Below are 22,240 nucleotides of genomic sequence, written 5' to 3'. Positions count from 1 at the left end.
TGCAGCTGTGGATGAGGCACACAGCTCACAGAGGCTATGATTGAAGCTATTTCAAGACCCAAGGTTAGCATCTCAGATTGCCATGGTTAGCGTAAAAAAAGTTTACTCTAATCTGTTAATTGTGAACACACAGCTGTATTACACATAATGTTTACATTATTATCAGTGTTACCATCCGTCAAATAAATGTTTTCTTCAGTATTAAAGTGATCCAATGATAGTTGTTTGTACACTCATGGATACATTGCAAGTAGGAACCACTAATAGCTAATTTGGCATACTTTTAGTGCCAATTTGCCTAAATGTGTTGATTTTCAATAAACTATTTTGTTAACATTACAGCAAGATGAGCTGTGAAGAGGAGATGCTCCTGTTTTTAATGTCTTGCTAACAATAGCTTAAAAAGCTTGAAAAAGAGTTTATTAAAATGTATATATTTAATATTAATATTTTTTACTTATTTATTTTTAAAAACATGTTTACTGCACAACATTGTCCAGAACGTGACTAATGGAAATTATTATTTTGTGTTACTACTGTCTGCTGTAAAAATAACGTCTGTATATTGGGCTCTCATGTCTTTTGTCATGGCTTTACTTCAGAGTTGTGTTTTTTAAACTCAGTATGTTTATGTATATGCACATAAGTAGTCTAATCTGATCAATCCCCAGTTTCGGCCTTAACCTGATTTCAGAAGCACCCATGTAAGGTTAAGAGATTAAGAGAAACCCAGTTAACACCTTGTTAGTTCTGCAGGGTTTACATAGGTTGCTCTGTTGCTTTGGGGGTTTTCTCAGCTAGCAAATACAAGACTGGCATCTCAAAGTAAAATGGATGTTGCAGTTGTGTCACCTTTGCATTTACACACAGCACACTGAACTGAGATGTGTTTTGCATACTTAGGGTCCAGAGAGAGTTGTAGAGCCAACAATATGTTGCACAAAAACATTTGGTGCGATGACCAGTGTAATTATAAGTTTGTGAAATGATTAAAACCAAGCGAGAGATTTTATTTTTTTCCTCAAGATGTATTCTCATCCTAAGAATTTTAGCCTGCTTAGATTGAGCAGACATATCCTCCTACGGTAGATTTCTGTCTCGACTCTCTCAGTGAGAAAATCCTCAACATACTTGAGACATATTCCAATTCAGCTCTGTCTCTATGGTGTCATAGGAGGGTGTGCCAGAGGGCAACATTGAATCCTGAATATTCTGTGCCGAGACAGATTTGCCATATGTATCTTCTGCTACTGCTGTCTGTCGGTTGCAGTGGGCTTCAATATTGAAGCCCTTGCTCTTCTTGACATTTTCAGTGAAAGACAACACATATTTGGCGTGCATTAAAGCTATACTTGAGCTTCTTGCTTATTTTAAGTTGATGCTGTAAAATGTCCACACATAAAAACACTTCTTTTTTCTTTGGTACCTCTCTGATCATTCAGTTGTAGCGTGTTTTCCAGTTCTGACAGTGAAACCGCTCTGGTGGTACCTAGGAGCATATGCTGTATGTGATTCTTAATTGGGTGAAGCGAATGGTTACAGATATCTGTGCAGCTCATATAAAACAGAGTCTACATGCAGAATTATAGGTACAGATGGAAATGGCAAATACTACAGATCTTCTCCTGCGTTCCTTTGGGACCAATGATGTTCCACCCTAAACATTACACTCAGAGGCTTCAAGCCAGCTCCATCTCTGTAGACCTACTGTGTTCATTCCCATTGAATTTTCCATATGGAGGTTTCTGGGCAGTAGCACTCTTTTCTTGCTGTGATGTACAGCAAGCTACATACACACTCTTGTTATATCCTCGTAATCAAGTGCACCTCTGGCTTATTTGTATTGCTTTTAAAGTGGTATTTTGCTTTGGTTGAACTTTTTCTCCTTTTTCCCCTAGTCAACCACTGATATCAGCTACCCCAGGGATCAATAGTCAGCATTCAATAGCCAGGCTTTTTTCTGTCTCTCCCTTTACTTGCCTATTTATTCCTTAGTATCCAAACCTGCAGTTATATAAATGTGAAAGAATGTTGTTTTCTATTTGTAATTCCAGCTAAATTGCATTGAAAATAAATGCACTGTTTTGCTTTACCTTTAGTGAATTTATTTACATTCAATCCACACACATTAAAAATGAATAATAGATTCATTTGCACATACTGGAAGATTGCCTGGATTAACTAACTCTACATCCAACATTTGCAGTGTTACAGTTTGTAAATGAATTAGAAGTGTGGTATATACAAAAGATTAGATTCTCACAGTCTGTGTGAATAGCGGACAGAAAAACACAGGCCTTTAGATGCACCTTAAATTACTTTATTTTTGACTACAACTGTAGCATTGTCACCAGCTTTAAAACAATCATTTCACTATGATTGACAGTCTCTGCTTTTTCGCAATTAAATTCATTGTTAATGAGAAGATCCTTGTTTAGAATATCTTAATTTTGTATGTAAATTATGAAATTATTGCCACAGAAGCCTACATTTCATCTTGTTCTTATAAAAACAAAACACAAGACTGTAATAGGATTTTTCATGATATTAAAAATTCAGCACGTTTTTGTCAAATATAATTTGTTCATACTTAAGCCATCTGCATATTTGAGTAGAAAGAAAAGACAATGGAATGAGATGAACATTAGAATGCATCCATGCATGAGGGCATCTTTAAACCTTACTGTTTTATAATGCCTGTGAACTGGTTGTGAAATGTAAATTCTAGATTGAACGACATACATTATGATGTAAGCATTGTGCCTAGTAATTGTAATTATTTCCTTGAATAATATACCACATTCTGGCGTGCGGCGCACAGATTCCCATACTAAATCCCCATACACTATAAAATCACTCAAGGGTGTTTATTGTGTCTAAATAATGAATAGACAGTCTTTACAAGTTGACAGTGAAAGATTTCCGGTGAACTCCCCTGATAGAAAGCGTTTCACAGTAAAATAATTTAGCTGAGCACAAAATAAAATGTATGCAACACTCTATTCTTTAAATTAATTTCCTAATTCAGTTGGGGATAGTTATTTTACAGTCAGCGTTTTGCTGCAGAGAGACTGATAGACTGATAAAAAGGGAGACGAACAAGTCAATAAGGTATGAAGCCTGTGCTAAATATTCTGTTTTGTCTTGCTCTTGTTGTAGATGAACATGGACATTTGAAAATATACCTGCCGAAGAAGCTGCTTGAATGTCTACCAAAATGCACCTCGCTGCCAAAGGAGAGACACCGGTGGAACACTAATGAGGTAAGGCCACCGCTCCTTATCATACCACTTTCTACTCAGTCCTTCTCTTTCCAAAGGTACCATCCATTAGATACGTTTTTCTTCCAGGCCTTTTTTAGAAAGGTTTGTAAACCATGTAAGACCTTCAAAACAAAATAATACCTTTCCAATTGGTTCCCCATCCTCTAAAATATCACTATTGTCCTAACCGCTTGCGTAGGTAACATGTTTAAATGTGTCACATGAACCTGTAACCTTGTGGCATATTCCGTGTATTTAGATACATTGTTCTCCCTTGAGATTACAGCAATTTGACAATTGTTTTAACTGTACAAAAGGTTTCAGAGGATTTACAATTATGTTTTACATTTATTATTTATTACATGTGTACTGTCAGAAACATTTCTGAGCACCTTTGCAATAATTTAAGTGAAATGATTTTAAAATTGATTGGCTTAATATCAACCCAAAGCTTCCTCTGATATTTCTTTCAGCTGCATCACAAAATCTTTCCTTGATGTAGAGAATTCATTGCCACTGGGCTTTGCATGCATAGCCTGACCTTTAATTGTGATACAGTTCTGGCTCTTGTGGTCGAGTATGAGAATAAACGACAAATTAACAAAACATTGTCTTCCTGTATCTTCACGTTTAACCTGAGACAGATGAAAAAGGTCTATTTCATCTTTGTAGTTTGTGTTTACTATGGATTTTCCAAAGCTCATTTGGCAAGGAAACTCTGTTTTGCATGTTGAGTCTTATTTAAAAAACTTCACTGCTGCTGTGCATAGCAGGCATTATGAGGGCCTCTCCATGTAAACGTAAACAGCGTTTAACATTGGTGCCATGAAAGCTCAAGGTGTCTTGCATTTCATATTTGCATCACATTAGGGAAGATAGCACGCCACTTTACATTTTCTCTCTTGAAAATAAAATCCCAAAATGCTCTGCTTTTGTAAGAAGATGTCACAGATGCCCTTTGATATGGGTTTCCTTTTTTATTTCCTAAAGACCAGACATATTAAATAATTTTTTAGACACTTGAAGAAATGTGAAATGTTGTCTTGTTTCATGTTTGTGGAGTAAGTATGTTTGATCTGGTATTTTATTTTTTATTTTTGGAAACAATTTATTTACAGATATCATTTTCAACAATCTTCATGATCCATATATATGCGTAGTGTTTGAACTTGGATTCAGTTATTGAGTGGACCAAAGCATGCAGAAGTTTAACATGTTATTCTGTATTTCCCTGACAGGGACTCACTGTATGTTGCTTCATTTGGCTCAGAACTCATTTGCCAACCTGCTCTGTTTTTTTCTCAGGGGAACTGGTTGATGAATGTATCACTTTCATTTCCACTATTGATAGATGAAAAACTGGTTCTTCTTTTCTGAGAATAATTGGTAGTAATTAGACCTAAATACACACCATGACAAATCTTAAAACCAATATGCAAAAGTCAGCCATCCATGTTTTTGATTAACACAATGTGACCATATAAATATAGTCATCTGCAGTGATGAAAGTTAATTGACTGAAAAACAACCAGATGATAAGGCACCAGACAGGCTCATTTCTAAGGAACACGATATTCAAAAAGGCAATCTGTCATTGACATACTGTTGAATATTATTTTATATACACTTCTAGTCAATATATTTGAGAAAATAGATGAAGGAATGTATATTTCTGTGCTAAAAACATGGATCTCTAGAAGTAGACAAAATTACTTTATTGGTGATTAATACAGCAAGAAATACACACAGCTTCTTATACTGTACATCACTTGGAGTCTCGATCCAAGTCTCCATCTGTCATATGTTTGCTCACTAGCCCTGCCCTAGTTATGACATTTTTCTGTAATGCTTGTGTGTTTCTAATTGGCTGATGTTGTAACTTGTTTGCCCTGGCTGACCTGCATTGTGCTGCTAGCAGTCTAAATTAATTAACATGGCTTTGAAATTGATCTCAAAATGTAAGTCTAAGCATTTGGTGGGGATAAATGCTGTCGGCTACAGTTGTTAGCGTGTCTTGTCATTTATCACCAAATTTAATAATGAGAGACATATTTCAGCAAAAATCACCATGTTTTTTCTTATTCTTTTTTCTTTTTTTTTTACTGGGCTGCAGATTTGTGGATATTTGGTGGGGGAAAAATTAGCAAAAGAGACGGTTCCAGTGGTGTTGTAGTATGCATGCCAATGGTGTTTACCAGGGTTGAAGAGAGCAAGGCAACCTTTCCTAAAATCAAGGACGTCCTTTTTTTGTGCAGACCATGCAAATCAGAGTATTTGTACCTCATTGGTGGCGGACAGGCAGGAAGGGAGGGATCAGAGATGCTCTTAGTGAAAGTGACACCTCATCATTTTGTGCATATTTCTGGCACTAGCTCAGCATGCTTATACCAATTTTTAGATTTACTGAATCTCAGTATTCTGGTAGCTAAGAGTTGCTAATGTGCATTTGATATACTTAAACAGCGTGATATATATATCATGCATGATATATATATCATGCTGTTTGGGTACTTTATGTTCGAGAACTGTTGTTGTTTGTATGGAGGGCTTTCAGATTCAGCGGGACATATCAGACGTCCACAGGTCTTATTAGCTGTGGTTCATTTGGTTCATTTCAACTGTGGGGGGATAGTAAGAGCCGCAACGATTTGTTGATGAATCTATTAGTTGAACAACAGAAAATTGATCTGCTACTACTTTGATAAGTGATTTTCAAGCAGATATTCTAAATGTTCTCTGGTTCCAGCTTCTCAAGTGTGAGGATTTGCTGCTTTTTTAAGTCTTACATTATAGTAAACTGGATATATCTGGGTTCTGGACTGTTGGTCTGACAAAACAAGACATCTGATGAAGTCAAGTTGGGCTCTTCGTAATTGTGGTTGGCATTTGCAGTGTTTTATAGACCAAATGATTGATCACGAAATAATCAATATAATGCCTGTTTATTTTCCTGGGAACTGATTGATTTATAATAACACAACTTAACTTAAAGAGGTGGTATTATGGTTTTTGGCTTTTTCCCTCTCCTTTGTTGAGTTATATATCTTTTTTGTGCATGTAATAGGTTTGCAAAGTGAAAAAGCCCAAGGTCCCCAAAGGGAGTTCCCATCTCCCACAGAAAACTCTGCTCTGAACTGCCTGAAAACAGCTCGTTTGTAGTCCAGCCTTTACTTCCCTTTCTTGTGATGTCACAATGAAAATACGTGTCATAATGCTTGCTGAGCGACTAGTCCGACACGCCCTCAAAACACCGGTGGAAAAACACTGAGCTGCAGCACACCTCTCCTCTCCCTTCCAAACACTAGTTACCCTCTAAGCAGTCAATGGACATAAAGTTGTTACTGTGATGTAGAGACAGAGTTCAGTTAAAACTTTATGGATGAAAGATACTTTTTTTACAGATTAATAACTCACCACTCTCCTGTCCGAATTGCCAACCTGGTCGGCAACATGTAGCCTACAGCTGGATCGAAGCTGTTCACCGTCTTTTTGCTGACCCGTCTTTCTCTGCTTCTGATTGGCTAGTAGTCCTTAATTAGGAACTGCGCATGTGCAACAAAGATCATTTAGAGACAAGATGTATCACTCCATAGCTAAAACAAAGCCTTCAACACAGGGTGAAAAGAGGAGCTGCAATGTGCAGTATGACAAAAAATATGGTGTTTTTTGAAAATTAAACCATGTAAACCTGTTCCCTGAATAGGATTTTGAACCTGAAAATGAGCATAATACCACCTCTTTAACACAACTATCTCTCTTCATTATTGTGAGGTTACTATATATCTATTCTTTATATGTGTCCATTCACATATCTAGTGGAGGTCCAAGTAGGCATTCTTTGCATTCGGGAAAATCGCTGTATGAAGGAATATTCATAAAGTGTCCATGGTTCCTTTCCCATGCTGCTCATGTTTTGCAGTTGAACATTATTTGCACCTTGTTCAAATCTGGGATGATTCTGTAGCAGTTTCATTCATGAAGAGGTACACACTTCATTTTACTTTTGACTGAAATGATTGTGGATACAACTTGCGACTTGGAAACTTTAATCTGGAAATAGAATGAGTATTGCCGGTAAGGTGAAGGGAAGCTAATGCAGCACTATTCATTTCTATCTCATTCTCATGATTCCCTTGTGTAGTTTCATGAGAAGAAGGTGTGCAGGAATACATTTCAAGCATTTACTGGAAAATTAGATAAACCAATCGAATCAAAATTCAAGGGAGGGGATGGGAGTTTAGAAGGTGGAATGGTGCTCTTGCCATTGAATCATGAGCAGCGTGCAAGGTACGGATATGCTATCAGCCTTCAAATTATCAATGGGGGAGAAGTACCTGGCAGTGCCTGAGAATTTACAGAGAAAAAACAAGTTATTATTAAAAAATGACACAAAAGGAGGCGATGATTGGAAGAAAGCATTTTTTGTGGAAATAATCAGTGACATTTTTGTGATTTCTCATCTATTAAAATGAGACAAGATGATAGCCACCTTTATAGTGGGTAAGTGTACACAGCAAAATATAAATACTTTCACATAGTCTATATTTACCTTGTTTGTGCAACTGCCCTTTCAGCCATTGATGTCCCCATGTCTGTCAGGTGAGACACGTAGGAACAAATCCTCACAGAATTCCTCTCAGGTCTGTAGCCAAGTGCTATTGTCTGCTCTGTGCTCTGGCACGATGACCTCTATCTTGCTAGACATTTCGGTTGAGATTAGAATCTTTTTAAAGAAGGACATCTCACGCAGGAACGGCTTTAGGCTTATATCCCTTTCAAGATCAAACAGAGTCAGCCTGATGTTTGGTTACGCTGGCATGAAGGTTGCAGGACTTGAGATGTGCTGGAGAATTGCAATTTTACCAGTGCTATTTTCAAGATGGACTTCTTGCACTTTGGTTCACTTTAGAGCTCTGATTCAGGCTGTGTATTATTGTAGGATTCAAAGCAAGTATATCATCCATTGGGAAACTACCAGTCAAAGAAAGGAGCTGATATTATTATTATTCTGGTTTTCATTGCACCTTAACTATGTTCTGTAGCAGCTATTATGGACATAGAGTTTGAATGACTCATTTATAACTTGCAACTTGAGTCCTGAGGACAAGAGTGAGCAATTTTTCCAACATGCTGGATTAGACACCTCGGTGTTAGCCTCCTTGTCGACATAAACCTTGCTGACTTAACAAGTGGCTCAAATGTGTGACACAAAGGATCGACAAACAAAGAAAATTTGGACAAGTGACTATATTCCTAGTCACTCAGTCTTAAAAAGCAGAGGCAGAGGAGTACAGCATGAAGCCTTGGTTGAGGGAGGACACTGGGCCTAAGCTGGTGTGACACCCTCAGCCTTTAATGAACGGCACAACGCTCTGAGTACTGTGAGCTCCCACTCAGCTTAGAAGGGACTGCTTCTGAACTGGTGCTGAACCAAAACAGACAAGAGAGCATCAGCTCAGGCCTCCACCGGCCTGCTACACATTTAATGCCCCTGTCGTCAGGAATAATCCTCTCTGCCTCACGCCACCGCCAGCAGCGGCACAGCATGGCACCTACATGCAATATGCCGCCTTTCAGGACAGAGCAGGAGCACCAGTAGGAACACTTAGTGGACTCACCATGTGTGTAATAGGCAGGGAAGCAGCGATCAAAAGCCTCAACAAATAAAATTAAAGGAGATCGGATAAGACCAGATCAGTAACACTATAAGATAGGTGCTATAATGACAGGCACAATTGGATGCAGTGTGGTGTAATCATTTACTCCTTATCACTGACTAAAACATAATTTGTGTTAACCCAGTCCGTGCCACTGTATTATCCTGCTGTTATGATTTAACACAACTATACATAGGAGGAAAAGAATAGGAGGTCATTTAATAGGAGTAAATGAATAACTGTTCTTTGAAAATAGTAATGACTCTTTTTGAGTATTTTGTTTTAGTATAAAAGCGTAACACAAAAACAGCTCTGCATATCCCGTGTATGTAACACAGATCTTTCCCAATGAAAGGGTCATTCTTGACTATTAATTGAATTTCCCATGACATCTGTTGTCTATTTGAATTCCAGTCCAGCACTATACTCCAAAACTAAATAAAATGTAATGTGACATGTTTGTTACCAGTCCAAAGCGTCACATTTGTTTTTGTGCATTGTTCATGACCTATTACAGCGTCACCTTCGAAATGGTCCAAAATGTTGTGTTTCCAGTTCACTTCTTGTTCTCCTCTGAGCATATCTTCTCAAACTGACTTGCAACAGAGTTTCACCCAAGAAATTAGCGGTTATTGGAAGTGGTAAGCACTGCCCCCCCCTCTTTCTGACCAGACCGAATGATGATAAAAATCCTGCTGGTCAGTAAGAACTTTAAGCTAAACAGCAAAGTTCTGCTCTGATGAAACACTGCAAATTGAATGTACAATGCTGAGCTGAATTAGACTGATTATGATGCAGCTAATCCTGTTATTAATGTAGTTACTAGATGACAGTTTAACAGTTGCCTCACTCATTAAATACATGGCCTTTGCTGCTAATATTATATTTTATAAAACTAAAACAAATTCTTCTCTTATTAGCTGATTAGACGAGGTGCTCTTTATTTTATGTGAGGCAGGGAGCACCAGCACTACAAAAACACTACAGGAAACCCGGTGCAATCTCTTCCATTTGATATGTGTGTTATTAAATAGATAGTCCTCAAGTTGTAGTGACTGCCTGCATTTATTCACAACACTGTGAAGCAACACTGGCTGGATTAAAGCTTTCTCCTATCGATTAGTATGACTGGTATATATCTGGCTACCCTGGTCAAATTACAGGTATTTTACTTTTCATTGCCTATTCTGATACATTCTTGTCATTATGCTGCCTAACCTGAACTGTCATGGATGTCAGTGCTCAGTGAATTTACCTAATCGAACCCAAGGTCATGCTTGATTAAATGTTTGTCTTCAATTGAGCTCCTTGCCATGCATGGCTTTCTCTGTGGAGAGTAATTAAAATGACTTCCACCAATTGCAAATGTTTACAGAAATGTTCATTATCTTCTCTGGGGCAATCAGTGGAAATGAAAGGTCATGTTTGTCCATCTGTCTGTGTGTCTGTCTGTTTGTTTGTTTGTTTGTTTATCTGTTTGCTTGTTTCTTTGTTGTTGTTGAATTACTTTTTTTATATTCTGGGTTAGATTCACACAATTGATGATTAGATTAGAATAGGTACAGGGCGTCCTGTGGGGAATTATTTTAACCAAGATTCAGATTTTATTTATATTCTTTCCTAATCAGGAACACAGGACGTACAGGATGGCATTCAGTCACACATGCAAAGGCGCAAAGGGCAGTGTTCACAAACGCTGACTGCCATTTGCAACAGCAATTTTAAATTTCTGCTGGTGATATGAAACTCTATTAAAACAGTGAACGGCAGGCAAAAGCAGTTTTCTTTTCTTTTCTTCTGCTGTGTGGCATAGATGTAACCAGCGGAAACACTGTTGCGCCCCCGTGCTGTGGTCCAGCCAAACAGACGGCTTTTTTCTTCCTCTCTCCCAGTGCACTGTGCTGCCTACGACACAGTGTCACCACATCATCGTATTGCCGCAATTGCATTTACAAATGACAGAAATCCACAAAGTGCAACGCTTGTTAGAAAATAGTGTTTACTATACCACCCGTCAGAGATCTGTTGAGAGCTGGAGGCCGGACGAAATTTGACAGAGACTGCCTCGTAATTCTCTATGCAGGAAAAACCCTTCTCATTGAACTACATAGTTGAGGTTTAGATGGCGTAATGCCTGCACAATTTATTCTTGCTGCTCAGAGAGCACAGTTATTCAGCCACAGTATTGGGGTGACAACTTTTCACTATGTTTTTAAAGGAGCACCCAGGCTAATTTATGACCATGTGTTGAGTCTGTGTGAAGTGATCATATACTTTAATCTTACTGTAGTTTCCACTCAATTACAGTTTACTAGATACATTTCATGGTGCTTTTTTCATCATTTGGCTGGTGAAAGTAGAAGACAGGAAGAAAAGGAATTGGGAGAGTTTCTTTGGATGGCTGACTTCATACTAACTTCCTGTGAGCTTGATAGCTTTGCTGATTGCTAGTGTTGTAGCTTACTGTGAAGTGTCAATTGTGAGGCTACGGTGTAGTGAGGCAGTTGTAATAGGAAGCCACCAGTCAGGTCATTCAGGGGGTTCTGCTTGCTACAGGGACCCTTTGCTTTTTCCTCTGGATGTGCACATCAAGGCAGGGGTCCTCAGTATCCTCTGAAGACAGGGGTATCCACTAAAAATTGCATGACCTCTATTGTAGCAGATACAGGTCACTCCACCTCCTGTGGGAAGCCTCTAAATTGAACCCAGCTTGTGTCTTCGATTTCTTTCCAACTCTCTCTTCCTCTGGTTTCCCTCCTTTGCTGTTATCTTCTGTCTCTTCCCCTTTTCCCTCATGTGTTCACTGAGCTGCAAAGCTATTCAGGTACTGACGGAAAGATTTCTACTTTTTTTTCCTGAATTGCTGGGTCAGGATTTTTCTGTGCGGAACCATTTTGTAATGGAGTTTAACTTTATTTACTAGATAAAGGAAAATGAGTGCTGCATTTGATGTGTGCGCCTATGCTTCAATAAACTGTTATATTGTTCCATATACAACATATACAGCAGATGATCATATGAGTGTATCTCTGTTTTGCCTGCCATCAGTGGGATTGAATAGCAGAAGTGCGCATTTTAATTCCATGATCTACTCTGTAATCCAAGTAGACTCCTGGAAAGTTTAAATCATGTGTTTTTTGAAACTTTTTTTTGAGAGGATTTGGTATGAAACAAATATGTTTTCTTAAGCCTGTAGAATATTTATGTGTAGCCCAGGATATCTGTACAGTGCAACAATATTTAATTAAAAGTAGTATTTTGACACACATTTTGTCTTTAAAACTTCAGTGTGTAATATTTCTGACAAAAATGCACCAAACTACACCACTGAAGTTTTCAGTGCCTGTTTCGTTGCCATGTTTCTACAGTAGCTGAAAACGGACAAACAGCTCCACACAGCGTGTTTCATCACTAGGTTGTTCTTTTTCTGCTTGTATAATTCTGGCAGTGTAGATGCTCCTCACTATATTGAAGGCGTACGAAGAAGAAGAAGAGGAAATAATAATAATAATATACAGTATCTGAGTAGTCACCTGGTATATTAGACGTAAGAACAGAAGTGAAATTTGGACAAATGGAGGACTACACCTATTATTTAGCACGAGCCGACAGAGTGTGGATCTTCGTCGTCAAAGAAGCAATAACATGATGAAGCCAGACATGTCGGGACAGATACAGACAAATGACAGCAGAAATAAAGGATATAATCATTGTGGATTTTCCCAGATGGAAGGCTCTGATGTGGGACAAACGTTTTCAAAGTGGCGCTGAAGTTTCCTGTTTTCTGCTGGACAGGTAATTAAGTTAGCGTAACTTTAGCGATGCAAATGCAAACTGTTGTTTGATAGCTGTAGTTAGAAGCTGGTCATAATCACCATAGAAGTGACGTGTTTTCCCTGTCAATGTTTTGAAATATATAATTGGATTGTAATTTCATTAACATTATTCTCCAGTGTGTGTTTTGGCTTTGCTGTTGACATAAATGTGTCGGTTACGTTCGTGAGACAATCAGCTGATTAATTGGCAATAACATTTACATTACATTTAGCTGACGCTTTTATCCACAGTGATTTACGTCAAAGGTCACACGCCTCTGGAGCAACAAGGGGTTAAGTGTCTTTCTCAGGGACACATTGGTGGACGTGTAACAGTGGGGAGTTGAACCCAGGTCTCTCACACCAAAGTCATATGTCTTATTCACAGCGCCATCACCACCCCGTGTTAAAATGGTAATGTAACTTACAGCACAGAAGCTCAGATCAGACAGCTAAACTTCACATTTTACTCCCCTGGTAAAAAAAACTATGTAGTTGGATTGTAATGTCATGTAACGTTAGTTATTCCATGTTCATGTTGCAACTGAAATGTTTCTCAGTTGGTGTGATACTGAGTTGAAGTATCTTACATTCCCTTAGGATTTAGGAGAGCTATTTAGCCTACCTCTGCTGCACTAACAACTTTGTTCATTATTAAAAGTTCCCTAAATTCCTCAGATAATATGATATTCTGAAAAAGCCTATATTATATAATATATTATTTTTTTTATCTCCAGCAGCAATTAAGAGATATGAAATTAACAACAAGCTATAATCATTTAAACAGCGAAGACATTTTAGGAAATTGGCCAAAGTGGAAACAAAAAGAAAACCAAATTGGAGCTTGGAGGAAATTCCCATGCTCAATGTGGAGGTACATCAGAGAAAACATATAATAAAAGGGAAATTTAGTACCACATTGACAAGAGTAGACAAAAAAGATGCATGGAAAGAGATTGCAAACAAAATTAATGCCAGCTTCACTCTTGTCGGTTGTACCCTGTGGAATACAAAAAAAGGAAAGGGTGTCAGGAGATTGCAGCTTACAAGAAGGCCGCTGCAACTGGTAAGCTATAAAATTACTCTATTCTGAATTATGCATATTACTTCAGATAACGTATTGTTCATGATCAGTGCTATATTGTTCAGTGAGTGTGCTTAATGCTTTGGGACTGCTGCCTGTACAATCAAGTTTTTCAGGCTGACAGTTTCATGTTCTCCAGTGTATCTCAGGTAAAGTAGCCTTTGTAGGGATAAAAGTTTCATACCCCTACACCAGACTACAGTATATGGAGGCAACAATATAAATAATGTAAAGTGCCATAGACACAATAGATTAGTGGGAATTGTAGTGTTTTTACAATAGAAATATCCAGAAAAGTGACTCTATTTACAGTATATCTCCTGACTCATCTACTAATCACTTAACCATTGTCTGAACCAGGTATTGAAGTGGTGACCCTTCCTTTTGCAACAAACTGGGCTTGAACATTTGATGAAGGTGACAGAGTATGAACATGACCATGGGCACTGTCATACACCAAAAAAGGAAATGTGCAAATTCATGGACAAAATATGTGTTTTATGTTACATTGAGACTTCTGAAGACTATCAGTTCAAAGCACGGTTTATAAGGAATTCTCATAAAATAAATGGAAGTCAATAAGGGGATAAAACAATGTTAAGTACTGTATGTTGTCTGAGCTGTTAAAGTGTTCCTAGTGTCAAAGACCTGCCCTCGGTACACCAACTTTCCATCCCGGCCACATGTGACCCAGGTGTGATAAATGTAGCGCATCATTCACTCAAGAAAATATTCCCTCTGAATATAATCCAGGCAGCTGTTAAGTTTTCCACAACAATGTATAATAATACATTATAAAATATAATAATAGCATAATCTTTTTGTTTGCCACATATATAAAAGCAAGCTCTCTGCATAACTTCTTACTCATAAAATATTTATCTAAGCTTATGGCAGAACTAGCTAATTATTAACCATATGTATATGTTAAGAAAAGAAATGCTTTGGATTTCATGTAGGCTAATGCATTAATTATTGATTGAGTGATCAAACTCAAATGCTAGCCTTAATGCTTGATGTCACTGAATTTTAAAAATCAGTTCAAAAACATGATTAGCTCCTGAGAGAGACTATTGTGTAGAACAGTAATGTAAAATGATTGTCAGACTACCCTTAGTTAGCTCTAATTGTAGTAAAACATTTTGAATATTGTAAGATTTGAATGCATACTTTTGACTGTATTCTGCTGTATTGAATGATGTCCCTTGTATTTAGTCCATTCTCTGTGGTTACTGACCAGATTGGATTTTATGATTTAAAGCACACTACATCTCCTCTACAGTATAGTTCTGATAGAGTACATCCATCTGAACAAACAACATCTCTGTTGAACTCCTTGTGGAAATCGCCAATACAAACTGTGCCTTTACTGGGCTGAGTTCATATTTGGGAGGCCTGCCCTTTCAGTTAGATTTTTGTTGTCCATTTTTAGATGTTCTAAGTTGTTTCATAACGCTTCATGTTGCCCAGTATTTGTTCAGCTCTACTGCTTGTCCCATTTTGTATTTCACCAAGGTTAAACAACAGCATTGGCCGGCAGAAGAACACCATGTATCTTTTTATTTTTGTTAAGAGAGTGAAAGCACGGAGAGAGCTACTTCAACTATTCCGTAGAGGAAAGAGGATCTTTTTTTGGCGTATCAAAGGAACACATCATTTCCACACTACAAAATATGACATGTTAGCATGGAGTTGAGGTCGGAAGATAATTCATCTGGCACCGGATGGAAGAGGCTGCTCTGACTCAGAGTGGATGTTTCATAGACGTTCTCCAGGAAATCCCTTTGACTGTTCTTTGGACCCAGTAGGAGTCTTGGCGTTTGGGTAATCACTGCAAGGCCACATGGGTTCTTCTGATTCATGGCATCCTTCCTGCTTACTCTACTCATTTTCCATCTCTCTCTATCTCCGTCTCTCTCTTGCTGTCTCTCTTGTTGCGAGTTGGTCTTTGATCTCTAAAGGTCCTTGAGAATGAGGAGCCAGCAACAACAGCAGGCTGGGATTCTCTGTGGGCCTGTTTGGATCCCAGCCCAAGATGCCCTTTTCTATCTGATGGACAGCTCCAGGCATGGCAGTGCCTCTATAGCCCTGCTGCATTAGGCCTTCATCTGATTAAACCCTCTCTCATTGTCAAAGGCGGGGAACTAGAACTAGGGCTATCATTGACCTTGTTTGTAAGCAGCAGGGATGGCCCTATAATGCAAGCATTTTCTTGTATTTATCCATCCTTTAAGGTCTTTAATAACCATTTTTTGCTAAACCAAACAGGCTGTTTAGCTGATAGTTGCAGTTTTTGGTTTGTGTGTTTAATGGAGCCACACACTGTCCCTCTTATATTTTTGTATTTTTAGCTCTTGTACTGCATGTATTAAGCATTTATAAGATTTGCAGATGAGGAACCTGAACATTTGGCAGGTTGACTCAACTGTGGATACACAGCTGACTGGGCTGTCATTTTGTCTCATGTAAAACCTGGCTATTTCATCAAGATGCAAGGGTGACTAACTAACAAGGTGTTCACATAAAATCAGAGATGCTTATGAGCCCAGTCTTGAATTACAAAAGTAGGAATCTGTCTCACATCCCTTCCTCTTAGAGGAGGGGATGCGAGACAAACCGGTGCTAATAATCACCAATTAAATATGTAGCTAGAAACACAGCCAGAAATCATTAGCTGAAACATAAACAGCTGTGTAATAGGAGTGGAAGAAAAAAATTGATTCTTAAATGCATTGCGATGCAGACGTGAAAGATTCTGAATAGATTAACAAATGTCAAAAATCGATTATTTAAATGTTAATTAATAAGGAAATGTTGATGGAACGCAAAAGGCGCAACTCTCTGAAGTGCATAAGTGCAGCGCCCGGACAGTCTGTGGTGTTCCACTGTGTTCGGCAGACCACCGCTGCAGAATGAATAACCTACTACCATCCTACTAAAATTTAACATGATCATTAATATCAATGCACAACTAATGATTTTCACTGTCACTGTGTGAGCACGGCTACACTTATCGCTTGGCTGGCTCCGTGTGTGTCCTGTGTGTGCGTAGCAAATGAGTGGGCGAGCAAATGAGAGCGTGCAAGAGACAGAAACTAACGGTGAAAGATGGCGGAGTTATTAGAGATATTAGCAGTAAGTGAGTCTGGCAGTAAATGTCCAGTGTAGGTCAAAGTGCGACCGTTAATAAAAGTGTGTTGTTTCCCCACTAGCTGGAAAGTGAAGACTGTTAATGCTATCTAACACCTCCCCTGTACAGCACGTAAAGTACTTTTAACAAACGTTAATGTTAGCTGTTTGGCATTACTACTTACTTGTCCAGGGTTGAGAACATCAGGTACAAGTTGAACTGGTATACAGCTCAGTCTTGTACACATACTCTACATCCTGATACTAGTTCAATTGTGTTTTAGTTTTCAGAAGAGTCTAAAAAGTGGTTGTTAAAGAAAAGAAGGTGGTGACCAGGAGGGGTAGTAGTTAGTAAATTAAATTGGGGAATCAAGCTAGTCCCTTTAAGCTAAGGAGGAGATGTTTCTTTTAGATTTTAATGTGCAAATGAAATGCTTAGTAATCCAGATATCACATAGAAAAAAACATGCATCAAGATGCATCGATAATCTTTTTATAATCGCATCGCAGGCCTCTGAATCGTAATCAAATTGAATCGTGAGGTGCCCAGAGATTTCCACCCCTACTGTGTTGGAGGAATACAAGTGGGTAGGGCATACTTCCAAAATCTTGTCCCTTGCCTACGGATTCTGTATTGAGATACATCTATAGATTTATAGAGATTAGCCAACAGCTTTGGTTCCTGCTGTTTTAAAGTGCTGTTTAAATTGTTGTATATTGCCGTGAAATACAAAATCAATAACCTTAAGATTTTAAAACAGTATCTTTATAATATATTTGTCTGCACCTGCAGACCTACAAATACAACATTTTATTTGAACCTGGGGAATATAAGAGTTTGCCTTTTTTATCAATAGTATGGTAAAAAATATATCTTACTTTGTAACATTACTCCAGCATAGGTTGCCCTGACCTTTTGGGTAATATACAGTATATTTGTGTTTCAGTGCCTTAAAGCATCAAAGGTTGTTCTCCATGAGTTCTTTGTTTTTGCTTATGAAAGCTGCCCATTCAGGCAGCTCCTAGATCCTGGTCCAGCAGGATTCGGATGTCCTTTTGACTGGATGTCCTTGGACCCTTTGTTCATCTCGGCAGTATGTGAAGTCCCTTTTCTCTTCGAGATGTTTACACATCAATAAAACTGGCTGAATTTGAAAAATAAAGCTGACATGAACTTAATGATCCATCCCACAGGTCCTGGATCCAGGACTGAGCAAGTTCTTAGAATACCTTTTAGCATGGATGAAGTTGCTGACTAAGGGAGCTCTCAGTAGGTTTGTCTTCTAACGGTTTAAAGTGATAGGTGATTTATTTTGTTATTTTTCAATGATTCTTCTCTGAGGTCGTACATAGAACAAAAATGTCAGAACTCATGTTGTGCTCTTCTTCCGTTTCACTCTAGTCACCTGAATGTCTAAAAGTTCACTTGTTAGCAGCCTTCTCTCAAATCCTACAAAGAAATTATTTCCAGAATAAGCATAAATCCAATAAAAGTTGAGCATGAAACAGTTTTGCAGAATGAATTATACTAAACTTTGAAGGAAGTGGACACTGAAATGATGAGTGACAGCAGATTGAGGTGGTTATGTTATTGCCCAGCTCTATTCTGTGAATATATTCTGTGCTAATACATTTTTCTATCTTCTGTGAGTGATCTGTGCAGCTTTTTTGAAAAATACTTGCAGGTGAAGTTTATGGAATTGCTGCAGGGGAGTTGATTGTGAACGCCTCAGTAGCAGGTACTACAAAGGGAAGCAATAGTACAACTTGTAGTATATAGTTTCTCCTGCTACTAGTGTTACATTGAGAGCAAAATGGGAAATGATTAGAAACAACATTAAAAAGATTATATAAACCTTGTAATTAAAATGAAATACATTGTCATGATTTGTACATGAAGTATTTCCAGTGTAGTACTTCAAGATATGCAGCTTGTTTAATCCCCTATATTTCAGAGCTTGTAAAGCACTGAACCTGAAATGTATTTGAATGAATGTACATTACAGATAGCCAATGTGTCTGACACAGCACTCTGATTCGCTTAGCTGTGGCTTTAAGTACCTTCTCTGACCAATGACATTGCTTTGAGCTGTCTTTTTCCACCTTTTATCTTTACTCTTTATACTGTAGAATTCCCTTTGACATAATTGAATGTCCTGCCTCCATTTATGGAGACGGTTTGTGGATCAGAATAGGTGTAACTTTACATACATACAGAGATATGGAAGATTGTTGCTTGACCCCTTCATGCGGGTTGGTGTTGATTTTTGGTGGAAGACAGCAGCATTTGCTCTCCAGCTTGAGCCTAAAAGGTTAAGGTGTCAACACAGTGTCTTTTGAGAGTCCATAAATACCTGTCCTCCTCCCCTCCCTTTCTTTCCCCCCACTCCCCTAGCCTGTCCTTTAACAGAACCTTGAAGCACCATTGAAATTCTGCACTGCCTTTTGAAATCTCTGTTGATGAGGCAACATGGACCCACAGCTCTGCTGTTCTCCCACTGCAGGATATTTTTCAAAGTCATGTTTATATACTATAAGTAGAAAGGAGTGAAAGTGCTTTGATGGTATCTAACAATAAAAATGCTTAGAAACATCCTCAGCACTGGAGGCATGAATGCTTCAGCTGGGCTGTGTTTTTCCCATGACTTGTTCACTTTCTCAATAGGACAACTGTTTTCTCTGCATTTCACATGGGGACTCTTGGTTTATATCATATGTAACTAATAATGCGTGACACACCGACACCAAACAGACTAATTGTAAATTTAGAATGGTGAAGTAGGCTAAGATATATTTGAGCAACCTTGTCTCGTATGCAGAATGTTAGTATCTGTTTTGCAGTATGATTCCCATGATTAAGGGCAGAAATGAAGCAAAAAAAGTTGCAGGGATGATTTTGGGCTGAATGGATGGACGCACAGCTTGCGGGCATTGCCTGAATATTTTCACTTGTCTGTTATACTGAATACATTTGTTTTAAATGCAAACACATTTTCATCACTTCAATATTTTAGTGAAAGACGTTTTTCCTTAACCACAAATTGGTCCCGTTCAAATTGGAAGGCAGTTTTCTCTGCTTGTCTACTGAGGAGTGATTGATGTTTATGTTTGTAATTCCTTGTGACAGTTTTTCTGATGCTTTATACATATCTCCAGACTGAAAAATATCTTCAAATGCAAATCTGATCCTGTTTTAAGTCTGTACTTTGTTGCTATCTTTGAGAGATGATTGGGCTTTACAATAAATTCAGCTACACACACATCTTCATTAAATGAAGGTTGATAAATCATTAATCCATTCAAGTACTGTTTTATTTCCATTTATTCTTGTCCGCCCTCACGGTACTGTAAATAATGAGAGAAAACTCACTCCTGAGTATTTCTTGACCAAAACAATCTCATCCTACGGCTCTGTCTGCTGGTAAAGGGTGTTTTGTGGACACAACTCTGTTTCTCTCTGTGCCCAGTCACTCCTGTGACCTTTAAGAAGACTATCTACTGTATTGAGTTTCCAAGTATCATGTATAGTATGTGAATTGATCATACGAGGAAATGATATGTTCCAGTAAGACCTTCCACAATGTGTGCATATGTGTGCGTGTGTTAAGTTGTGCCTCTATTGCCATTCTTGTAGTGTTGGGGTTAGGTCAATATTATATTAGCACTGCCATCGCATTTTCCACAGCCCCATGAATAATGTAAGAGTTAGATATCTCTTCATATAAATACAGCCCATTATCACTCTGTATCCTTGGTAGACGTAAGACAGTTCATAGTTTCTTCCAACAGATTTGATTAACATTATTGCGTGGTACTGCCAAATGGTAGCCTAAAGTTGTTGCCACAAGAGATAGACCCCTCTCAGTGGAGAAAGAGACCTTATTGTGACCTTATTGGAGACAATCAATGGCCTTTATCTCCCCCAATGCATAAAAAATCCCACCAAAGAGTTGGTCCACACATCCCTGTAATGTATTGACCTGCACTGCCAACATTTATCAACTGGACTTGCTGGCTAAATAATTTAGGTTTTGAGCTTAGACAATAGTTACTCAGTGGCACCCAGACCAAGTTCGGCCCGCCAAGTTAAATTGATGTGTCCCACAGAAAGAAAAGAATAGAGGGAAATATAACTTTATTAACCCTATCAAGTAGTAAAACTTTTCACATCTAAACACACACGACAAACACAAAAAACAGCATGAACACACAGGCCCCATTTTATTAAAGGTTATTAAAAGTTTAAAGGTTAAACTGCAAGGTCACTCCCTGGGCATGTTTGTAGTTTGACTCTGCCATACAGGCGTTACAGATAATATAACACCTGTGCAGTTACTGGCTGGAAAACCTGAACCAGCTTGTACCCAGAATCAAACCTTTCATCTCGTGGCTTCTGATTGTCCTTTCTTATCTCCGAACCAAACTTCCTCCTCTTAGACAGACACAATATATCCCACTCTGCTTGAAGATAAGGAAGCCCTCTCAGACAGCAGTTTGTCCTATATTAGACTGATTTTCTAAACTGTACATTTATGTTTGTCCTGCCTCGTTCTTTACAATTGTATTGCCACAGGGCCTCCAGTCAGAACCTCTTGAATCAACACAAGAGCATGAACTACTGTTGTAGGCAGAGGAAAATTGTTTTCCTTTTTACAACAGCAAACTATAGATTTTTGCTAAGACTCTCAGTGGCAGGTATAACACGCTTTAGATCTCAAATCCGAGTATTTGAATAATAAATAAAACAACATTATATTCTATTTTAGTGTCTGACAGTTTTTAGAAATGCTGAATATATTTTGAAGGTAGGAGTAATGTTTGAGGTTATCCCTGCAGTCGTTCATTTGTCAAACCTCTCTCAGATTTTGTGAAATATCATTAGACATGCCTTCAACAAAGGGGAGAAAAGCATCAAATTCTTAAATAATAATAAATCAATACCTTGAATTCTAAATTGTAAATTAGAGGACAACATCAAGTTGAACTTTTTCAGCATCTCCCTGTATTATTTCTTTGCCTCTTTTTCTGTACACTTCACTCTTATGTTTTGCTCAGGCTAAACTCCCTCTTCTTGGATATTTGCACTCTGTATTAATAAGAAATTGAGGTTGCTGATGACTTTTAGTACAGCAACACCAGATTACCATACTCAGCATGAATACTAAACAACTGGAAGGGACGTGCCCAGGCTGCAGCTGAACCTTGATCCAAAATCTCCCTTTAACCAAATCATATTCCCCAGGATGAAAGAGGGAATTGTTCTGATAGGCTGATCAAAGCAGTCTATCGCTG

General features: G+C 38.3%; 1 protein-coding gene across 8 annotated transcripts in view; it reads left to right on the top strand.

The window, feature by feature from the left end:
* The window catches only part of camta1a (calmodulin binding transcription activator 1a), a 283,748-nt gene that overhangs the window by 10,560 nt on the left and 250,948 nt on the right, over positions 1-22,240 (top strand). For all 8 annotated transcript variants that reach the window (XM_038722942.1, XM_038722939.1, XM_038722937.1 and 5 more), the window contains one exon: positions 3,160-3,263. In XM_038722942.1, the coding sequence (XP_038578870.1) occupies positions 3,160-3,263 (104 nt within the window). The remainder of the gene's footprint in view (positions 1-3,159; positions 3,264-22,240) is intronic.

This window comes from Micropterus salmoides, unplaced genomic scaffold (genome assembly GCF_014851395.1).
Source record: "Micropterus salmoides isolate LMB-PRFRI ecotype aquatic unplaced genomic scaffold, ASM1485139v1 Ms_hic_scaffold_16, whole genome shotgun sequence".
Classification (NCBI taxonomy): domain Eukaryota; kingdom Metazoa; phylum Chordata; class Actinopteri; order Centrarchiformes; family Centrarchidae; genus Micropterus; species Micropterus salmoides.
The sequence above is the reverse complement of the archived record's forward strand: the minus strand, read 5'-3'. Positions and strand labels throughout refer to the sequence as shown.